The sequence below is a fragment of the Eleutherodactylus coqui genome, chromosome 1 (genome assembly GCF_035609145.1).
Source record: "Eleutherodactylus coqui strain aEleCoq1 chromosome 1, aEleCoq1.hap1, whole genome shotgun sequence".
NCBI lineage: Eukaryota > Metazoa > Chordata > Amphibia > Anura > Eleutherodactylidae > Eleutherodactylus > Eleutherodactylus coqui.
The window spans coordinates 358,895,634-358,917,472 of NC_089837.1; the positions used below are offsets into that span (position 1 = coordinate 358,895,634).

Below are 21,839 nucleotides of genomic sequence, written 5' to 3' on the forward strand. Positions count from 1 at the left end.
CTGCGGAGAATGGCAATGATTCTCCGCTCGTGGACAGGGGGAACTGTGCTTTCCATAGCAACGCTATGGAAAGCTTCAGCTGTTGTGATTCGCCGGCGATTTACCGCCCGTGGACACGGGGCCTTATACTGCATAATCTATTGATATGCTACAAGTGTCTCTCCTGAGAAAACCTTATTTTGAAACAGAACAGACTTACCTAAGGTGTCTTTCAGATTCTTAACCAGTGACCCTTTCTTTAAGCTGTTCTTCCTCTCCACGTAGTTGGACGGCACGTATCCTGTCTTGTTAGCTGCGTTTCTAACTCGCCACCAGGTTTTGGAGTCATCCAGCAACCACAGCCGCTCATTCTTCTTAATATCAAGTTCTTGGTCCTGCTGTGCCATATAATCCCATTTGGCAATAACAATGACCTCCTCTGTCATTTTTCATGGAGTCACTGTTGATAAATGTTAGAAACCTTAATTAGTAACTGCAATTCAGAAATACTCTAACGAGGAAAAACACGCGGCATTACTGTAAAGGGGGATTCTTTATAAATGTAACTATTTTTTGAAGATTTTTTACTTTCAACATAAAAATTGAAACCAGGATGCATGGGCATCATCTTGCAGGGCACGATACATACACAGGAAGCAGAACATAACATCAGTATTTAAATGTGTGCGGAAAAATATCATTATCTATCTAAACAGTGGAAAGAAGAATAAACAGCACTCAAAAACATAGGCACCCCGCTAATGTCCTATTTAGACAAAATGAGTCATCTAAACGACTGCACAAGTGCTGAAAGGGTAATTCCTGCGACCGAACGCTCCAGTCTATGGATGGAACCGAACAGCGCCGGGCAGACCCCATTGACTAATAAAAGGGGTTTGCCCGCTTTTTGCCCAGCTTTCGGATGGAAGAGAAAGCACTGCATGCGGCACTTTTTCTTCCGGTATTCGCAGCCGCATCCGTGATGGAACCTCTGACCGGAGGCTTGACGCAGATGTGAGACCGGCCTAGTCCAACATGGCTACACTTCCTGAACCTTTGTTGTCAAATGATGCGCCGATTTATGTTTCAAAGGTAACTTTATGAAAAAAACACTAGAATTAAAATGTAATTGAAGAAATACTTTAAGGAGGAAACAAATTCCAGTCATTATTATCCCTGAACTTATTTAGGCCTCACTCACACCGTCCTGAGGCCTCCGGGGAGATCTCCATTGTTCGACTGCTATGGAAGCCGAATAATAAAATCAGGGGAACCGCCAGATGGATCTCAATGTGAACCTTCTGGCTGCTGACATGCCACCTGACATTCTCCAAGGTAAAGCAGTGTGGCATGCCTGGCATTTTGTGGCATACCTCCGAACTGAGCCTCCAGCACAGATGTGAGTGAAAACTAGAAGAAAACCCCAAAGTAATATAGAAAATTCTGTATTTAAAAGTGATAAAGCGCTAACTTAGTCCTTTCCCAGAAGCATGAATTAAATTACAGCCAGTCTAATTACACACACTTCAAATGAATTTCACCAGCAGCACAGAAATGCAATTTCTCTGTAAAAAGCGACAAAATAATTCTAATTATACAGAACTGGTGCCGTCCTGCTGGTCACAAATTATTCCCTCAATGCTCCCAGCAAATGAATGCAGCTGTAAGCAGGTCTGTTACACATGCTCTCACTGCTCTGCAGAAGTGCCTGCATGGTAAATGCTGCCCTAGATAAGGCAGCCTCGCCACAGACCTAAATATTGGTACAACAGCCATACTGCTTTGTATGATATATAGCTTATCCCTCCTCGGTGCAGTAACAGATTCCAGACGACATGCATCCTTGAGATGTGACTCGTTAAATCCTTAGCGCCACATTTATGGCTCATGTCCACGACCGTGTTTTCACTGTGTATTATGCGTGTGTTGCATGGCCACGTGATAAGCGGTGAATGGACTTTCATTGAACCATGCACATGTGCGTGTAGATGAGCATGAGAAATAGATCGCTGCATGCTCTATTTCTCTGTGTACCACACAATGCAAGCCCTATACATTGACATAGGTAGCAAATTAAACCCTGTTCATACACACTACATTGTGTATGGGTGGCATTTTCATACGCATCCCCACTCGCAGCCATTCGCGGTCTCGTCCCACCGCTGTGGGAAGACCTGCAGCGTTTTACCGATATAGACATGAGGCCTTAGGGTGCATTCACATGTGGCAGATTGGAAGCAGTAAAAGCCTACAAACACCGCAAAGCTGCATCTTAAACGCACACTTTTTTCTGATGCAGTCTTTACAGCAGTGTGAATGTACCTTTGTGGCCCCAACACTGTGTTATCACTATGTTATACTTGTAGATGAACAATTACCTGTTTATAAAGGCCATCTCCCTTATTTGCATATTACCCAGAGGAGTATGAATCATCCACCTTCTAGATGCTCTCCCTAAGGAGAAATGATAGTGTTTCGGACCCACATCACAGGCCTCCCACTAGCCAAGCCAGAAACTGCACTGATGAGGGGCGATCACCCCGAAACAGCTGTCTGTGTATGGATTCTGGCTTGGCTTTCAATTCCCAGTTATTGTTACAAGGCTTATATAGTCTAACATTGACTTGTAGGAGCGCTGCCTTGCAGAGGTATTGTTCCAGCTTCCTTATTTGTATACAGGCTAACAGTCGCTTGGTTTTTAGGTGAGCTGAAAGCCAAGGGACTCCAACAAGTGAGTGATTCTCGATCACTCGCCCTGTTGGGTCCTGTGCTTACATGGAATGCTAGTTGCCCATAATCGCTTTTATGAGGGATTACTCAGGCAACTCTGGCCGGTGTAAAAGTACCCTAAGCCAGCAGCCCAGCTTCACAGACAGATCTCCTATTGAGATTACAAGTATGCTGACATAGCAAAATTCACTGCAGAATTTTCTGTTAATTCCGCCTCTAAAAACTGCATCAAAATCCACAGCTGTGTTACGGAACCTTTTATGGAGTTTGTCCCGTCAATGGCAAAATTTTGCATGCAGAAATATAACAAAATTTCCGCAAGTTTCTGTGTCAAGAAGTGAAACATTTCCACGTCAGAATTCTATATGCAGATGGTGTCCACTGACGAGGCAAAATCTGCAAGTGAATTTGTGACAAAAACCGCTAACATGCATCCGATTGAAATCAGTCTCATCTGCCGGAAAACTGCTCACGTTTCAAAAGCCGCCTGCCAACTTATAGTAGCGTCTTACAGCATCTGAAAGACAACTGCATTATATAGAATAAGACGATTTAGTGTAGGACGATAAAGAGGAAAACTGGTTCTATCCTAACAAAATCCCTTGGGTATCAGCGGCCAACTCCGTCCATCAGCAACTTCACCATTCATTTTACCAATGACATTAGGGCAGATTAGCTCAGATTGTAGCCTGGTTCTTCTATATGCGCCAAAATATTTGCCTTTTTGTCTATTTTCTGCTTAGATTTTCAAACAATCTCAGCGAGATACATTGTGTAAGATTCTGACCTCATGCTGACAACCCTCTGACGGCTGTCAGTGAAGCAGAATATACATGGGAGGTGCGAGGCATTTCATCCTGTCATGTTTTCCTATTGCTAACTGCTGACGGAGCTCCATTCCCCAGCCCAGTGTTATTGAGCATCCAAGCTGTAATTGGGAGCAACTGATGGAGAAAACATTGCTGGAGTATATGAAGCAGGGGAGGAATGGCAGCCCGGTGCTGACAGGGGACTACTCTGCAGGCAGCGTCCACGGAGGAGGGGATCACGATTCAGGGAGTGAGGCAATTACTGGAGGATCAGGAGAATAAACATTCAGCTTCCATTCCTGATGAATAGACCACTGACAGTTATTGTAGTGCGGGATGATGAAAGAACCAAGTGACAATATAGGAAATGTAACTGATGGGTGAGCAGAACAATGCAAAATACATGAAGATTTCCAATTAATCTGTCTGTTCTGTGTGCATCATAATGGATAAAGCCATCGTTTTCAGCGTTCACTACTTCTGAAGTCCTGGTAAAGTGTACCTGCACTTTCAGATGAATAAGCTGTCATTTACATGTACATGGAGGATTAAGACTATGTATCCTGCATTTTTCACTAGGCTTCCCGTCTGCAGGAGGAATCTCAAATTCTCAGTTCTCTCTGAGCTGGAGGGAGGAGACTGCTGTTAATTCGTCTTCTATGCACTGCACGTAGGATGCAGAATCTGCTGTTTTCTCTACCTTAGGCTACACGCATACGAGCAGGACACTCACATGAGTTTTGTGCATTGCGAGATGCGCAAAACTATCACAAATATGAACTCCATTCTTTTGAATGAAGTAACACAGACGTTTTCCCCAGCCAATCAACTATTGATGACCTATCCTAAGGTTAGGTCATCAATAGTATTCTCCCTGGAAAACCCTTTTAAAGACATCATATGGCACTTGCATGCCGTGCAAGGTTTCCCACTGAAATCAATGGGAAACACTTGTGTTCCTCTATTGTGTGTGAAATACACGTGTGAGGATCGCGTGTAAAACGCCTGTGTAAATGTAGCTTTACAGTAACAGAAGAATAGCAGCATCATGTAGGACAGTGTACAGCAGTACAGAGCAATGTAAATGTGATTCTAGCAGCTGTGACACACTAAATATTTACAGGCACTCTTTAAGCCACTTCTGTCTAATAGTCCATTTAAAATGCCGCTGACAGTTTTAACAGCCAGCCATATCCCAGCCATATGTCAGTTATCAAAGACAGCCAACACCCGCCACATGTGTAAGGGCTTGGCTCCTGAGCAAACTCGATACAAACAGCAGATGGTGGGAAGGGAGTTAACCCGCCAGCAGTTTAGCACAAGCTATATTTAACTCCTTGTTACCCATTACTAGAGATGTGCATCACATGACAACAGGCAGTGGACAACAAAATACAAGGGCGTTAGATCCCTAGTGGCCAGTACTTTATTTACTTAAAATGACATTTTTGTGCTGAAAAATTACTAAAGTGATTTGCACTTGAAGGCCTAATTCCCACGGCAGGATTTCCGCCGCGTTTCACTGCAGCTATTAGGTTCTATTGAACCTAATAGCTCAATGTACATGCCGCGGAATTCCACAGCATGAAATTACCCGCGGCATGTCCTATTTGCCGCGGGTATATGCGCGGACGGCTTCCATTGCAGTCCATGGAAGCCGCCCGTCACACTATACTTTCGCTGTAGCAGAGTGGAAGTATAGCATGAATAGGCGCCCCGCTCAGCGCGTCATATGACGCTACCGGTGGGTCATGTGACACCGCCAGCGCGTCATGCGCTGCACTGCCCTGGAGCGTCATGCGGGACTTCACGCAGCGGATCCGGAGGCAAGTAAGGGGTTTTGAGGGGGGGGGTGCTGTGACACTGTGGCGCTGCGGTAGCTATCACTTTGGCTACCAGTTGTCTCAGAGTGCGGTGACCATTAAACCAAAATCCATAAAAAGGTTTTGTTTTTTTTATAGCACCACTAGTGTATATTCACACAGCACAAATTTGCTGCGGATTTCACATTAAATCTGTTGCAAATCCACACGAATAAACTGTATCAGTCAGTTGAATGGGAATCTGCGCTGTAGTCTACATGGCACAGATTTGCCCTGCGTGTGGGAAAAAAGTGGTATGTCACCTCTTGACGCAGAGTTCGACACATGCCCACAGACTATGGCTATCCACAGGTATAGAAGATCGTAACCACGGGAGAAAACCTTGGCTCAGCTGTGGATTTATGCCATGGTTTTTGAGATGTAATCTGCATGGAAAAATCCTAAATCTGCCTGTGTGAACATAACCGTATTAGTTCATTTACCATGGTGACTCTATATCACCATTTAACCTCTTCACTGCCACTGGTTTCAAAATAAATTGTCATACTGACATATAAAAATACAATATGAATTCTAAAAGCATAAAAAGGTTTTGCTAAAGAAAGAAAAAAAATAAAAAAATAAAAATTCATGTTTGTGGCTGAAAATTTGACACAAGCAGTGCCAGAGACATACAACACCTCCTAAAAATAGTATGTGTGCCGGGTTTATACAAACCACTCATACCCATGTGTGCAGACACATCGTCACATAAAGCACTGGAGACCAATAAACCAAAAACCTTCATTACAGAAGCAGAAAAAGCCCATGCGGTCCATCTAGTCCACCCATAGATAGATCTATGCTTATACCAGGCATCGCTGAATTCAGTCATTTTCCAGCCACGTCTGCTGGAAGTTTGCTCCAACCATCTACTACTCTTTCAGTGAAAATCCCATGTCCAGATTGCGCCCCCTAGTGTTTAGCTTCCGAATAAATAAGTATAATAAATTAACTCATAAAAGCACAATCCAAAGGACATTGTGGAAATACCACCCAGTGCTCTCTTATATTAATGTGCAAAACAAGCATGTGAAAAAATAAATTCAGTGAATGAATGAATACCAAACATCACACAGTGTTTTAGGGAAGAACAAATGTGTGAAAGAAGCCTAAAACGAGTCAAGGACCTTCTAAAAATATGCATTCTAGAAAGGCAAAGTTTATACAGCATGTGTCCACATTGCCATTTAGCATGTGTCCATGTATGGTTTTTAATAACGAACCAGTCAAGAAACAATGTCAAACAACAAGAACTTCTTTTTTGTGGCCGACGTGGTTTCTTGATTAAAAAAACCTTACGCGGACACATGCTAAATGGCAATGTGGACATAGTCCCCCTGCACACGGGCGGAAATTCTGCGGTGGGATTTCCCACAGAATTTCCGCCCCTGCCGGTCTGCATAGGATTGCATTGCAATACACAATCCTATGCCTATGGCCGCAATTTGTCAGCGTGACAATGCACACGGAAAACAAATCGCGGCATGTTCTATTTCTGTGCCGGTCTCGCAGAGGCCCGCACATAAATGTCAGTATTGGTGCTTGTATAGTGGTAGTGTAATACTTTTTTCCTTATTGAAAAAGCCATGTCCTTGACAGCATGATTAGTTGTTTCTATGTGCCACATCTTTTTTCATTCCTGGTTTATTGCATGGTTTACACACTAAGGGAGTGCTGAGGGGCGTCATTAAGTGAAGCAAAACATGTTGTATACATTGTGTACCAAAATTCTTTCAGAATAAAAGGAGGGTGGCTCAATATCCTATGTGGATGGTGGGGTCTGAATGCCAGGGCTGCCTGTTAATCATTGTCCAGCCTTGTCAATAACACATTTAGCCATGGTAAATGCATTGCACTGAAAAATTGAGTGCAACATTTGATAAAAGTGCTGCATGTCTATTACTAGTATCAAAAAATTATAGCGCAATGCATGTTAGAAGAAAAATAATTGCCCTTGGATCCCACCAGAGCTTACCTCTTTTTTTAGTCAGACAGGTTAAAGGGGTTTTGTCATTAAAAAAAAAAAAAAAAATTCTATACTCACCTATTCTTCCCCAGGCAGACTCCTTGCTGATCTTCTCCAGCCCCCGAGTCAGCTTATCGCAGGCCGGCTAGCTTGTTATGATGCCTGCACTCCTCTTCCTGCAGGTCAGTGAAGGTCACATCCTTATGATGTAGCGTTCACTGGCTAGGAAGGAATGCTGATCTATTGCAGAGACAGCGGGCACTCGCAGTCTCTGCAGTAGCTAGGCACTCCCTGCCAGACTGTGAACTAGCGACGTAGCGTACATCGTCGGGCAGGAAAAAGGCTACCTGTGAATGTACGTCACGTACAGAATCAGACAGCTGGAGGTGAGGTGACCCGGGGGGGACTGCAGGAGACGACCAGCGAGGAGAAAGTGAGGTAAGTAGAATGCCTGTGGAGGAATAGGCAAGTATAGAATTTTTTTTTTTACTGATAGAACCCCTTTAAGGATGGGCCACTACTTATGGACTCCTCTACCCCAGCCAGCCTCTAACAATGCATATTGTCTACAAAGAAAAAGTACAAGCTCAAAATCAGATTTAAATAATTAAAAACAAACTTCTTTATTACTACTAAACGTGGTTGGATTACCCCACCGAGTGATTGAAGAAGCCAAATAAGCTCTCTAGGTCTCCGGCCATCTTGGCTATGGATGAGTTAGTAAGATTACAACTGCTACTAATCTATGCACTTACTCCTGCTTAAATATTTAAGGATCTGTACGAGCAATGAATCATTAATGGGCAAGTGCACCTTAAAACACATTCTGGCAAGTCACTGCAGCATGTTAGAATATGCAATCGATTAGGGTTGTGCGAGCTTGGACATCACCTAATTACTAAACAGAAGTAGTTGTGGTTATACAGTGCTGAGGATGGAGCCCAGTCCCATGCCACCGAGGAGCAGGTGCTCCGCCGTCTAATGATCGCTGACACAATCAGAGAAACCTCCCATCCCGGACGTTTAATGGGATTTAAAAAATAGAATAACACATTTACTAAAGCATCTGCAAAAAAAATTTGTTTATAAGGTATCCGCATGACCATAATTATTTTAGCAGGTCATGCAGTGTGACATATACACACATATCCATATACACACACCCCCTCCCCCCCCACCCCCACAGGATTAGACAGCAATTTCTATATGCACAAGCCTGCATTAAACAAGGCCTCGCAGAGCCACATGGTTAAAACAAAAAAAGTCAAAGCTACTGAAATGAATAGAGGCAAAAGCTTAAAAATAAATCCAGCTGTCATTAAGGGGATAACCACCATCTAAATGAGACAGGTCTGAGTATGTAAACATTCATCATCTGTCTGTATGAAATGTGTGATTAACCAATATATCATTAGAACTTATTAGTCAGCCTCATGTATGACGGCACTGCTGGTAAGATGATGAATTAGCAGTTTAGTGCCCCATCTATCTGGGGCTTCCCGGCCAAAGCCATTTGCTGCTTTTTTTTATTTATTATTGTGATACTATTTATGTGCAGCATTTATAATTGTAGCCTCATTTTATTTAGTCCACTCTCACACATGCCGTCGGCAAAACTCAGTGATTTGCCGCGTTTTTACCGCCGTTCTCAGACAGCAGGTTTTAATGCACTCCATCATTCTGATGGGTGATAAGCTACGTGAATTGTGATAAAATGGAGCAGATCGTGCTCAAAAATCGCGGTGTTACTAACGCAGTCGAGCTCAGGTCTGCGAGGCTCCATTGAAACCAATGGGAGCCTTGTACCGCGGCGTTTAGGGTGCCGCAGTAACCGCACTTAAATACGGATGTGTGAGAGTGGCCTAAGGGTCAAAATACATTGTTGGACCTTGGCGGACTAAATATCCTACCACAACATGGGCTCATAGAGAAAAAAACCTTAACAACAGAAATCTAAGCTCTCTCCTTAAAGCGATGGCAATCAGCGGGATATATCCACTTTCCACACCCAGCCCAGACTTGCGAAAATTCTCACCCCCTATGTTGGCAACCATACAAGCCTGGAGTTTATACATCCAAAAATTGAAACGAGACCCTGATAGGGGCGTGATTGACCTACCTTTGGAAACACTAACATACTTTATCCCAGACTTATCGATCACAAGATGGTCTAGATTGGGAATTGGCCGAGTGGGGGATCTGTTCACAGGAGAGAGAGTTGCCTCCTTCCAGACCTTAAGAGCGACTTTCAATGTTCCTCCTGAAGATTTCCACCTATACTGTCAAATAAGGTCATACTTGAATGTATCCCACCTAAAGAGTAGCTTACTCCCTAAAGCATTGGTCACCTTTCTCTCCAACAAAGAACCAAAAGGGATATCACATACAAGACACTACTATAACACCCTGACCGGCGACATGGGAACACAAAAAAAGTCCATCTCTTAAATTGGGAATACGACCTGAAAAGCACTTTCTCCCAGAAACAGTGGACGCTTACCTTTAACTGGGCAAACCTCCTCCAGACACATTATAAAGTGTTAACCAGATGGTATTACACACCTTTCAAACTAGCAAAATGTTTTCCTAGCACAGACAAACACTGCTGGAGAGGATGTGGACAGGTGGGCACACTACTTCACCTACTCTGGGAATGCCAACATATACAGGAGTATTGGAAGGCGATCTTGCAGACCATATACAAGGTCACCCATCAGCGTATTCCCAAAAGGCCAGGACTCGCATTATTGCTACTAGAGTGCAATGAGATTCCCCCGCCGATACGAAAATGGACCTGCCCCATGTTGATGGTAGCTAAGCTAGCATTATCCAAAAAAATGGAAATCTAACCCCCCTCCAACAATAACTGAGGTTCATGACTAGAGATGAACGAACCTACTCGGCCACGCCCCTTTTTCGCCCGAGCGCCGCGATTTTTGAGTACTTCCGTACTCGGGCGAAAAGATTCGGGGGGCGCCGTGGGTGAGTGGGGGGGTTGCAGCGGGGAGTGGGGGGGGGGGGGGAGAGAGAGAGGGCTCCCCCCTGTTCCCCGCTGCTACCCCCCGCTCCCCCACGCCTCCCCCCGCCCCCGAATCTTTTCACCCGAGTACGGAAGTACTCAAAAATCGCGGTGCTCGATCGAGTAATTACTCGAAACGAGTAGGTTCGCTCATCTCTATTCATCACACATTAGCAGACCATTGCTCTTATGAAAAAATCTATGCTCTATCCAACGAAACTATGCCTAATTTCTTTCGCACGTGGAATCCCTGGGCACAATACTACTCTAACATATCCTAACCAAACTTTTCCACCCCCCCTTGCGGAGAATGGTGATGATATATAACAAAAAATAACTCTGATAATGGCTGTATAGTGTGTTAGTGACTGCTTCCAGTGTCTTGAGGAGTTATTTCCTCAGTTCTTTACCAGTTATCCTATACCCTCAACCACAACTCTTTTTCATTCTCATTCGATTCCTCATGAAAATCCCGGGTAATAATTTGTTATACTCGGACAAGAATTATAGAAGATGTTTTAATTACGTGTATTCTCATTACTATCTCGATAATTTGTACTTGCTATGTTATACATGCTCAACATGTAATTTCTTGTATGGAATCTTTCGTGTACAACAAAAAAATGTAAAAACCAAATAAAAACTACCTGTTTAAAAAGACATTGTTGGAGATTTTTTATATAAAAATGTTTTTGTTTTTTTTACACCACCTTTTCCCTGTAATCAAAGCAGGCTCAATACCCAAATACACTATGTTGTCTTATAGTTGTCTGAACGGCTCTGCTGTGTATGGGACTTCTTCATTTTCCTGACAGATGATGATCTGGCACATCGAATTTCAATGTCCGATCCTCTCGTTTTCCCTGGACAGAAGTCAGAACTGTCCAACTGTGGCTTACCTCCACCTCTTCCCATGTAGACCACATGAACGCTCAGCCGAACTGAGCATTCATGTATTTGGGGGGGCGAGTCAGGAGAAACGTCTGTCACCGAACGAACGCTTGGCCAACAGCTATTGAGGATGTATGGGCACCTTCACTAGTGGCAGTTACAGAGAAAACTGGCACAATCAGAGCCATGCTTGATCTAGTTAAGGTGCCCCATATATATTGTCTCTAACTTGGCCAAACTGCTGACTGCAGCTGGACTGGTCAACTATCTAACATGAATGACTGCTGACCGAGTCCTACCTCTCCCCTGACAGCAAATGTTGGAGGAAAAGATGGAGCGTGTTGGATTTCCCATCCTTTGTACCTGAAGGCAATAAGCTGTTGCAAGCAGTCTATTACTTCTTCCCTTTTCACCATTGAACATACAAGCAAGCCTGGCCAAGCCTAGTGTGCATGTGTATGGAGGAGTCAGGAGGATAGCTGCCGGCAACACTCAGAAGTGTGGTCATGGGACCAATCTTCTCCTGATGACAGTTGGAGAAGTTCTGGCTCTAGTACAACTTTTTAGCTGCTCAGGCATCATGGAACTACCGAACTTTCAACCATTCAGTAAATGATCAAGCGTACAGATGAGCCTTGCGTGTGCCGGCCAATTTGCAGGACACTGCACAATTTTATGTCCTCATATTAGGTTTGTGGATCAGTCACCCTAGGTGTTGTAGCATCTGCAAAAATTCAGCAGCATGCCAGCACAAAAACTGAACCATAGACTTGAACATGAGACTAGCATGCAGAAGAATGGGACACCAGTAATCTATAAGTGCCGCAGTCTCTTCAAACATTAGACTTCCGGGGGTCCCAAAGGCTGGACCGCCACCAATCAGATGCTGTTGATCTATACTACGAACAGGCCATCGATAACGGAGTCCCAGAAACCCCCTTTAATCATTGTATCCTGAAAAGTTATGTGACTTTGTAATCTACTTTCAATTTCTATTTCTTACCATTTCCAAGATCCCTGCTTACCATCAGTGAATGTATCCTCAAAAGGAAGAGAGATAATCTTACACTGAAGATTTACAGTGAAGGCAGCCCAAAAGAGCAAATGGATTTACAAAACAAGAAAGTGCAATGCGATTTCCAGCTCCACCTGATTAGCGGCGTCACTCACACTGTATTTATAGATCCTTTTAATTAAAGAAGCAGAAATGCAAATTGAAAAATCAGGTCTCATGAAATTTTCCAGTTCCTCAGCCGCTTCCATTTAACGGCAACATTTGATTTAATCTTATAATTAATTTCTTGCAGCGGACGATGGCCACATCCTGCCACTGCTTACTAATTGGTGACATCACTAATACAAATCTATTTTTAATCTATTCCTAAGGACCAAGAGGATTTAAACAGGAAATCATTGTGCTTCCGTGGCAGAGAGCTGGAGGGGTGACAGTAAGAGGCCATCAATATACATACATTGCTGGATGTACTTTACGGACTCCTACAGGGGACTGTGTCCCATTTAGGTCTGACATTAATCTGTGTCCATGTTCTTTGTGTCATCCATACGATGCACATACAATGAGCACCATAGAACAGGACACGCTGTAATTTTTCTTTACATGGACCATTCGGTCATGTAAAGAAATGTGCCTGTCTGCACAGCCTTAGGCCTCCCTCACACAGGGCGTTAGCAAAAACGCTGCGTTTACAGCACAGCTGAAAACGCTGCTCATTCATTTCAATGGGAGACTGATAGCTGAAACCGCCCAAGAATAGAACATGTAACGCTTTCAAAACGCAGCGTTTTCAGCCTTGTGTGAGCAGCCCCATTGAAATGAATGGGAGCGTTGTACAGCGTTTAGTGCTGGGCTGAAAAGGCAGCGCTAAACACTGTACAAAAATGCCTGTGTGAGGGAGGCAAGCTCTGATTGGCTGAGACAGTCAATGAAGGGCTGTGATTGGGCATCCAGCCAGCGCTGACAACCAATCCCAGCACTCTATTGCCGGAGGCGGGGTTCTCAAACCTGCCCTATGGCAATAGACTTGTGAGTGCAGGGGAAGCCCGAATCAGCAGCAGAGACCAGTGGCTGCGACCCGTACCGCAGCGGCTAGGTGAGTATTGCTTCTTTTTTTCTCTATCTAGCCTAGCTCGGACTGATTTTTGGGGTAGGGCTTCTATTGCAGGCCCTCCCCCCAAAAATCGGTGAGCGGCTAACGCTGCCAAAAACGCGGCACCAAGTGTTGCCGTGTTTTCAGCAGTGCTGAAACAGCTGCAGATTCATTTCAATGGGTGACGCGTAAAAATAGAACTTGCATCGCTGTCAAAGCGCAGCGTTTTCAGCCTTGTGTGAGCAGCCCCATTGAAGTGAATGGGAGCGTTGTACAGCGTTTAGCGCTGGGCTGAAAATGCAGCGCTAAATGCCGTACAAAATGCCCTGTGTGAGGGAGGCCTTACTGTAAGGCCTGACAGACGCGGGTGGAATCTACGATCAACTTGTGCGTGCGATCCGCTGTTCGAGTTGCCCAGAGGAAACCATGGAGCATCCTCAGGTCCGTGCACACAGGCAGATCTGATTTCCAGATTCTGCAAGCAGAAAATACATCGCAGCATGCTCCATTTTAACGCGGACGGGCTCTACTGATCTCTATGGAAGAGTTCGATCCGCAATGCATCCGCGAGGATGATCCACTGTGCATTCGCGTACATCCATGTGGTAAAACCATCAAATCCATGACTCCTGCAAGCATTTTAAAATACTTTCTGCAATGAATTGCAGGTCTTCCGTGGTGGAAATCCACTTGCGGAATCTGCCTTTGGCATATGTGTAAGGCCTAATAGATCAGTATACTGTCCATTGCAAACATGGACAGCATACAGATGTGAAAAATCGCCCATGTGAGTAAGCCCTTAAAGCAACTCTCCAGTTTTGGGGCAAAATTCTGTCCCGGTACAGAAGGCGGTACATTATCTGCAGGCTGCCTGTCCACGGGCGTTGCGGTATCACCCGGCAGATCTCCACTGCAGGAGCAGGAGTCGGCAGGCGGATCTCCGCTGTCAGCCTATCTGACAGATAGGCTGACCCCAGAGAATCGCAGCGAATCGCAGTAAATCGCAGCATGCTGCAATTTGCCGTCCGCGAGTAGAGAATCTAAATGATTCTCTGCTCTAGACAAGGGGCCAGCGCTCTCCATAGCAATGCTATGGAGAGCGTTCACTGCGTTCCCCGACGCCGAATTATCGTCGCGGGGAACGCAATTCAAACCCGCCTGTGGACAGGCAGCCTAACACGGCAGCAGCAATTTTCTAACTACCTAGTAGTGCACACTGCGGACTGCTCTCTGATTGGCCAGTGCTGATTATGTAAGCAGTTATAGCCAATTAGAGAGCAGGTATTTAGGCAGTCTGAAGACTGTTTAGGCAATCTTGGACAGCTGAAAATGATCTGGAACCAGTGGATCAGAGGGACAACCGAAGAATAACTGCAGTTGAGAAATCCCTCAAGTCCTGGGACAGAATTCTGTCCTAAAACCATAAGGTTGTGAGAGTCCAGATGCATTAAATAGATGAAATAAATCCAATACTACAATTACAAATCAGCACATCTCCAATCACCGATATGAAGAAACTGCTACCAATATGAACAGTGACACTTTAAAGGGAACCTGTCACCACCTTTGAGTTCAAGCTGATGGAATGGAGAGTCACTATGTGTGGGCACCAATTTCGAGGATATAAGCTCAGGAAAGGGGCACCCGGGAGTATAAATATCAGCTGTGCTCCATGCTCACCGGGTGTCTCGTTCCTGCACTATGTCCCCACAAATTTGGATCGAGCATACCGCATGACTCTTTTCAGACCGCTTGGTCGGCTCTCCCATAGAGATGAACGTGAGGGCGCAGGCACAGAGCCGCCCGGAAAGAATCACACTGATTCACGCGCTAATTTCGCAGGGACACAGATAAGGAACATAGCATCTGAGTATGAAATACAGTTCCCTGCAATCACCGTTCCCTTAACCTTTGAGCCCCATGACGTAGTTTATGGGGCTCAAAGGTGATGACAGGTTCCCTTTAATTGACATCTGCACCCAGGACCTTAAAGACACACTAATCTGACCATTAAATGGAATTGTTGTAACATGTGAAAGTCGCCTCCATCCATATTATAAGGGCTGCACTACATATACGGGATGTGTTGCATTAACAGAGGTCCCATTTAGATGCTATTTCCGCTGAACAACGCAGGTTTTATGTGTGACTAAGTGGAAGCCATTCCCCTGTAAACTGCTGGGCCGGAGACAGATGATAGCAGTGTGATCGCCGTCCGCTTCTATAGAAAGCCGTCTGTTCCCATTGTCTCTGGAGGCAGGCGCTGAATGAGCACACTGTTTAAGAAGGCTACCACTGACCTTTGTGACGACATCTGCAGGATTCAATGGCTTTACTAATGGAGTGCAGAGCCCATTTACTGCAGGGAACACCAGTATATTGGGATTAAATACAACAGACCCTGAAGGGGGCCGAGCCGCTGCTGGGAAACACTCTCCACACAGACGGTGAGAGGGAGAAGACTACATTCATTTTTTAGACTGTGTTCACAATACGATTAAGGCCTCGCCATATAAGTCAGACTGATGCTGGAAGCCATATAGTGGCATCCGTCTGTCATAAGGTCGCCCGCAGGTGTCTTTGAACATTCAGCTCACAGAGCGTCTGCAGGAAGTAAGCTGAGCGGCGGCAGGAGAACGGAGGGGCGGCGGGGATCAGGGAGAGGCAAGGATAGGCTCTTATCATTTCTATTCAGCACTATTTGAAAAAAAATGTAGCCCTATAAGCTAAGTCTAAGTAGGTGACCCATGGAGTCCAACGATTAAAGTTTTATAGTTAACTTTCCAGTCACGTATTACACGCAGGATATACACATGCGTAATACGCGGCGACACTACGCCCCTGTGAACGAGCCCTTAGGGTGGTTCACATCTTCATCAGAACCTCTGGCTGGAGGTTTCGTCGCAGATCCGACTGCAAATACAGGTAGAAAAAGTGCCCTAAGACCAGGCAGCTGGGTGGGAATTGGGCGGACTCCATTATAATCAATGGGGTCCGCCTGGCGCTGTTCAGTTCCGTCCAGAGATAGAGCAGGAAAGCGGAATCCCCAGCGCAAGTGTGAAACCACCTTTACATCCCTGGAATGAACAGGTGACCTACTTCAGCCCATAAGCTTCTCTTGTAGGGCTAAGAGTAGGTGACAGGTTCCCTTTAAAAGGTTTTGTCCAACAGCAGAACACAAAAAACTAGCAGCAAGCAATGCTGAAATGAGAGAAAAGGAAGGACTTAAAATCCCCCGCCTCTACTCCAGTCTGTTCTTCAGGACTGATAACACAACATCCAACCCCTAGCCTCAGTGGTGACAGCGTTATGGAGGACATGTGACAGAGATGATGCACACTTCTTTTACAACCTGATAGCTTTATTGTACTGTGACAAGCTCCTTTACTCTTTATTTTTAACTTTAAAGAGACTCTTACCTACTTTCAGTCCTCTGAGCTAAGCTTATGGGCTAAAAGTAGGTGAAGCACCAAGTCCGGGGATGTGTTATACTTACCTCCCCTGTCATTCCCCCGAAGTGACCGCTGGAAGTTGCCTCTCGGTGCATTGAGTGGCACTGCTAAGTAGTCCGCCTGTTCAATTTTATAATGGGTGGACTACTTAGCAGCGGCGTTCAATGCACCGAGTGGCAGCTTCCAGCGCTCACACCGGGAAATGACAGGGGAGGTAAGTATAACACCTGCATCCCAGACTCAGTGCTTCACCTACAGGGGAGGCAAGTATAACACCTGCATCCCAGACTCAGTGCTTCACCTACAGGGGAGGCAAGTATAGCACCTGCATCCCAGACTCAGTGCTTCACCTACAGGGGAGGCAAGTATAACACCTGCATCCCAGACTCAGTGCTTCACCTACAGGGGAGGCAAGTATAACACCCGCATCCCAGACTCAGTGCTTCACCTACAGGGGAGGCAAGTATAACACCTGCATCCCAGACTCAGTGCTTCACCTACAGGGGAGGCAAGTATAACACCCGCATCCCAGACTCAGTGCTTCACCTACAGGGGAGGCAAGTATAACACCTGCATCCCAGACTCAGTGCTTCACCTACAGGGGAGGCAAGTATAACACCTGCATCCCAGACTCAGTGCTTCACCTACAGGGGAGGCAAGTATAACACCTGCATCCCAGACTCAGTGCTTCACCTACTTCCAGCCCATAAGCTTAGCTCATAAGGTTAGAAGTAGGTGACACAGTCTCTCCTGACAGGTCTGTTTTACTAAATACTTGTATTCCTCATAAGGCATCTATTCTGGAGCAGCTGGTCTGCATTGTGCTGTTCTTCTGTTCTCCTTCCTAGAAACGAATGAGTGAATTGTGAACTGTTAGCAGTAAGGGGGCGTGTCCCAACACACACTATCCAATCAGTGCGGACCGGTAGGAATACACCCCTTTGACAAGAGCATTGGTAACACCCTGTTGTCAGTTTAGTCATACATTTCTAGGAGGAATACCACAATGCAGAGCCATAGGAAACGCGGCTCCAGAATGGTTACCTTATAAGGAATACAAATCTTTATTAAAGCAGACCTGTCAGGAGGGTGAGGGGTCCGCGGTCCTTTTTAAAGGGAGTCTGTCAGTAATTTTCCTCCATAAACAAATCCTAAGCACCGGTAGGGGATGTGAAGAGTACTCTATACTTACCTGTTTACTTCATGGTACTTCCAAGGCCCCCCAAATCTCCGCTTTCATGTGACGCGTACAGCATGTTAACTGGGAGGCATCCAATAGACTGTTCACAAGCTGGAACCGCTCTAATTCTCTTTCCATTCATTCAGCCCAAGCCTCACTCCTTGACTGGTAATTAAAGGGCCACTCTGGTGATTCTTTAAAATCCAATCATTATGTAACTATCCCCCCAGTATATATTAGTGAGCTACTGTTCCTTTGGTTAGTTATACCTTCCTGCCTGACTCTCCCAGCCTCTTTTTCCTTAGATGGCCATGTGATCTCAATTCTGACCAGCTCAGATCTACCATACTTGGGGGTAAGGGCTCCTGCATCGCTGCGGGGGTTCCCTTCATCCCCACCACGGCTGTCACAGCTGCAGCAGGGAATCAAGATATTCTCCATTGCTTTCAATGGGCCCGGAGCTGCTGCCGCCGGCTCTATTGGAGACATTGGGCGAAATTGAAAAAAAGAAAAGGAGATGCTATGGCTTTTTTTTTTTGCAGCATCACAGGAGTGAACACGTTGCAAACAAGAATAAAACCACTAAAAATCATTGGTTTCATAATCATCTGTTTTCACTCACTCTCGCATCATGAGAAAATCACGTGATTTTCTCACCAGTGAGAAGGAGCCCTTATGGAACCAGATTCTCAGTTTGTGTGATGCCATTACATGATCCCCACCACATAAAATTGTATTAGGGCTCATGTCCACGGGCAAAAGAAGAATTAAAATCCGCAGCAGATTTTATCTCTTCTCCCACCCGCGGATCCGCACCCCATAGGGATGCATTGACCACCCGCGGGTAGATAAATACCCGCGGATGGTCAATAAAAGTGATTTTAAAAAAAATGGAGCATGAAAAAATCTGGACCATGCTCCATTTTCGTGCGGGTCTCCCGCGGGGACGGCTCCCGCGGGCTTCTATTGAAGCCTATGGAAGCCGTCCGGATCCGCGGGAGACCTAAAATAGGAATTTAAAAGAATTTACTCATCCGGAGCAGGCGGGGAAGGTCTTCTCTTCCTCACGGCCGGATCTTTCTTGCTTCGGCTCGGCGGATGTGCCCGGCGCATGCGCGCGGCACGGCGGCGACGTGCCGCCGGCGTGACGAGTTCATCCGCCGGCCGAAAAAGAAGATCCGGCCGTGAGGAAGAGAAGACTTTTCCCGCCCGCTCCGGATGAGTAAATTCTTTTAAATTCCTATTTTCAGCGCTCATGTCCGCGGGGCAGGAGGGACCCGCTGCAGATTCTCCATGTAGAATCCGTAGCGGGCCTGATTTTCCTCGTGGACATGAGGCCTTAATGGTGAAGATGTGACAGCTTTACTCCCTCAGCAATCCCAAAAATGAGGGGGGGGGGGGCCCCCGTTTCCTGGACCCCTACCAGACATTCATGAAATATCATATGGATGTGTCATAACTGCTTAATAGAAACTAAACATTATTTTTTTCCTAAGAGGATTTAGTAGGAGTTGTTTTTTTTTTTTATAGTCTCTAGCATCTGTAAAACATAATGTTAGACAGTGTAGCCCCTCCCACCTCACAAATAATTAACTGCACTTAATGAGCTTTACCTCTAAGTGCAGTGATAAAGCCTGATAAGGTTTCCTATGTATAATGCAGACCAAAGGTGCACAAGCCTTAGGGCTTATTCAGATATGCGTATTTTGGCCAGGTTTTCACGCCTGTCCGATATACACTGTCCCTTTCTGCAGGGGAAGGAGGCGGGTCGGGTGCAGTGCACTGAGCTCCCGCCCCTTCTCTGCCCCTCACCACTATTTGCAATGGGAGGGGGCGGAATGGGATCGGAACTTAGCTCTGCCCCCGTTCCGCCCCTCCCATTGCAAACAGAGGCGAGGGGCTGAGAGAGGGTGGGATCTCAGAGCACTGCACTGTGAAAACCTGGCCAATATACGCAGATCTGAATAAGCCCTTATACATAGCGAACGATGTTAAGAGTAACACTGCCGTTAATAACCACATTGCTTTTAGTGCAGGAAAAGTACAGCATGCAATGATATTGTGCAGATCATTAACATAATTCATGCAGGACATAAAAGTATGTTAAATCAGTGGTAGCGTGGGCTTAATTTAGCAATGCATTAATTAACTCATTAATTTCCATTACTAGTGCTTACAAGCAATTATAAATAAAATAACAAAAAAAAAATTCTAGGTGAAAATTTCAAAACTTCATGATCGATGAGGGTCGCCTCACAGTTTTCTGATTGAGCTAAAATTTTAAAATAAGGACCACCTTACGGTATACCTATGGTCTATAGCTTACATAGGTGAATACAGAAGGTAATGATAATTATGCTTTTCACCTGCAGGCAAAAATGGTATAACCTCAGCTAATACCGTGCTGATGCATCATGGGATAGATGTGAAACAAAGTTAAAAAAAAAAGAAAAAAATCTCATTCACAAGATGCCTGATAAGCATCAGACAGGAAGCTGCACTGCAGGGAGGTGGCTGGAATACACAGAGACCTCCAGTACGTGACGGGCAATCAGATCAGTAGGCAGGCATCGAAAAATGTGTTTTTGCCTGAGTGTCCCTTGAATGTCTCCAGCTCCTATGAACTGTACTGGCACATCACTGTGCATACATGCCCGAGTACACCCTAAAAGGCTGTAACAGGACAGCGCTGGGGTGGGCTCTGGTAAGAAGATGCACTGAGGATGTTCAGACCCTCCTCTATGACAGCAGGGTTCCTTGCTTTCTATGATGGTAAGTGTAGCCAGGCCAACATGTCTTGCATGCGTGTTCCATCCCCATGTTCTGCCTGATACAACCACAACATGTGAACCCTTCACGGAGAGCTGTGTCCTCAGCTATATAATCACTGTAATTGTACGCAGCGAGGCTAATCATTTGCTGCGTGCACAATTTCTTTTAACCCTTAATTTAGACTAAAGGGGGCCGCCTGATAAGTTATAAAACTCCATTTATTGCACTGAGGATGGAAATTAATTTACCACCAACTGAATACTTATTTTTTTCTAATAACACATCTAGTCTGTATCAATTCCCACCAAATATTATCCCAGCGCCAAACCTATTAACCCCATGTGGTGCCACCGTTACTAGCTCCAGAAGCAAAACATTTACGTAGAAGGCAACATTAGTGAATCAAGGGCAAATTTAATATAAAAATGGTTAAAGAAATGCTGACTAGAGAGGAGCGAGCGTACTCTGTGAGGACATCGTCCTTAACGAGTACCTGCCTGCTTGCCAGCAAAGATTCAGGTGCCGGCGGGGGTAAGCGTTGTGTTGCGGGAGTGAGCAGAAGGGAGCGGGGGAGAGAGAGAGGTAATCGGTAAGTATGCTCGCTCATCTCTAATGCTGACACTTTACAATAAGGAGCATTAAAATAGGACCTTCGCTTTTCCTTGTTCTTATTAAACAAGTTTGTAATGGCTACCATGTATGGAAAGCAGCAGAGGAAAAATACATGACAGCGCCATCCATGCACAACTACTCTAAAAGAGGTTGTACCAAGATGACAAGTTATCCCCTGCCGATTGGTGGGGGTCTCACCGCAGAGACACGCCCTGATCTTGAGAACGAGGGTCCCATGTCCCCACTGCGGGTTTACAGCAGTCATAAGGGCTTCCGTCCATGGGCATTTTTCGCCGTGTTTCCCGCGGCGATAATCCGGCCGCGGGAAATGCAGTGACCGCTTTCCATAGACTACTATTGAAAGCGCAGCCCGCTGTCCACGAGCGGAGAATCATAGCGATGTTCCTTCACAGGATTTAAATGGCAGCATGCTGCGACTCGCCGCGGTTCTGTCAG

At 45.4% G+C, this 21,839-nt stretch overlaps 1 protein-coding gene across 1 annotated transcript in view; it reads right to left on the minus strand.

Annotated features, from left to right (window-relative positions):
• Positions 1-21,839, minus strand: part of NCK2 (NCK adaptor protein 2) — a 41,731-nt gene that overhangs the window by 13,597 nt on the left and 6,295 nt on the right. Inside the window, exon 2 of the mRNA XM_066577594.1 lies at positions 200-439. Within this exon, the coding sequence (XP_066433691.1) occupies positions 200-425 (226 nt within the window). The 5' untranslated portion in view covers positions 426-439. The remainder of the gene's footprint in view (positions 1-199; positions 440-21,839) is intronic.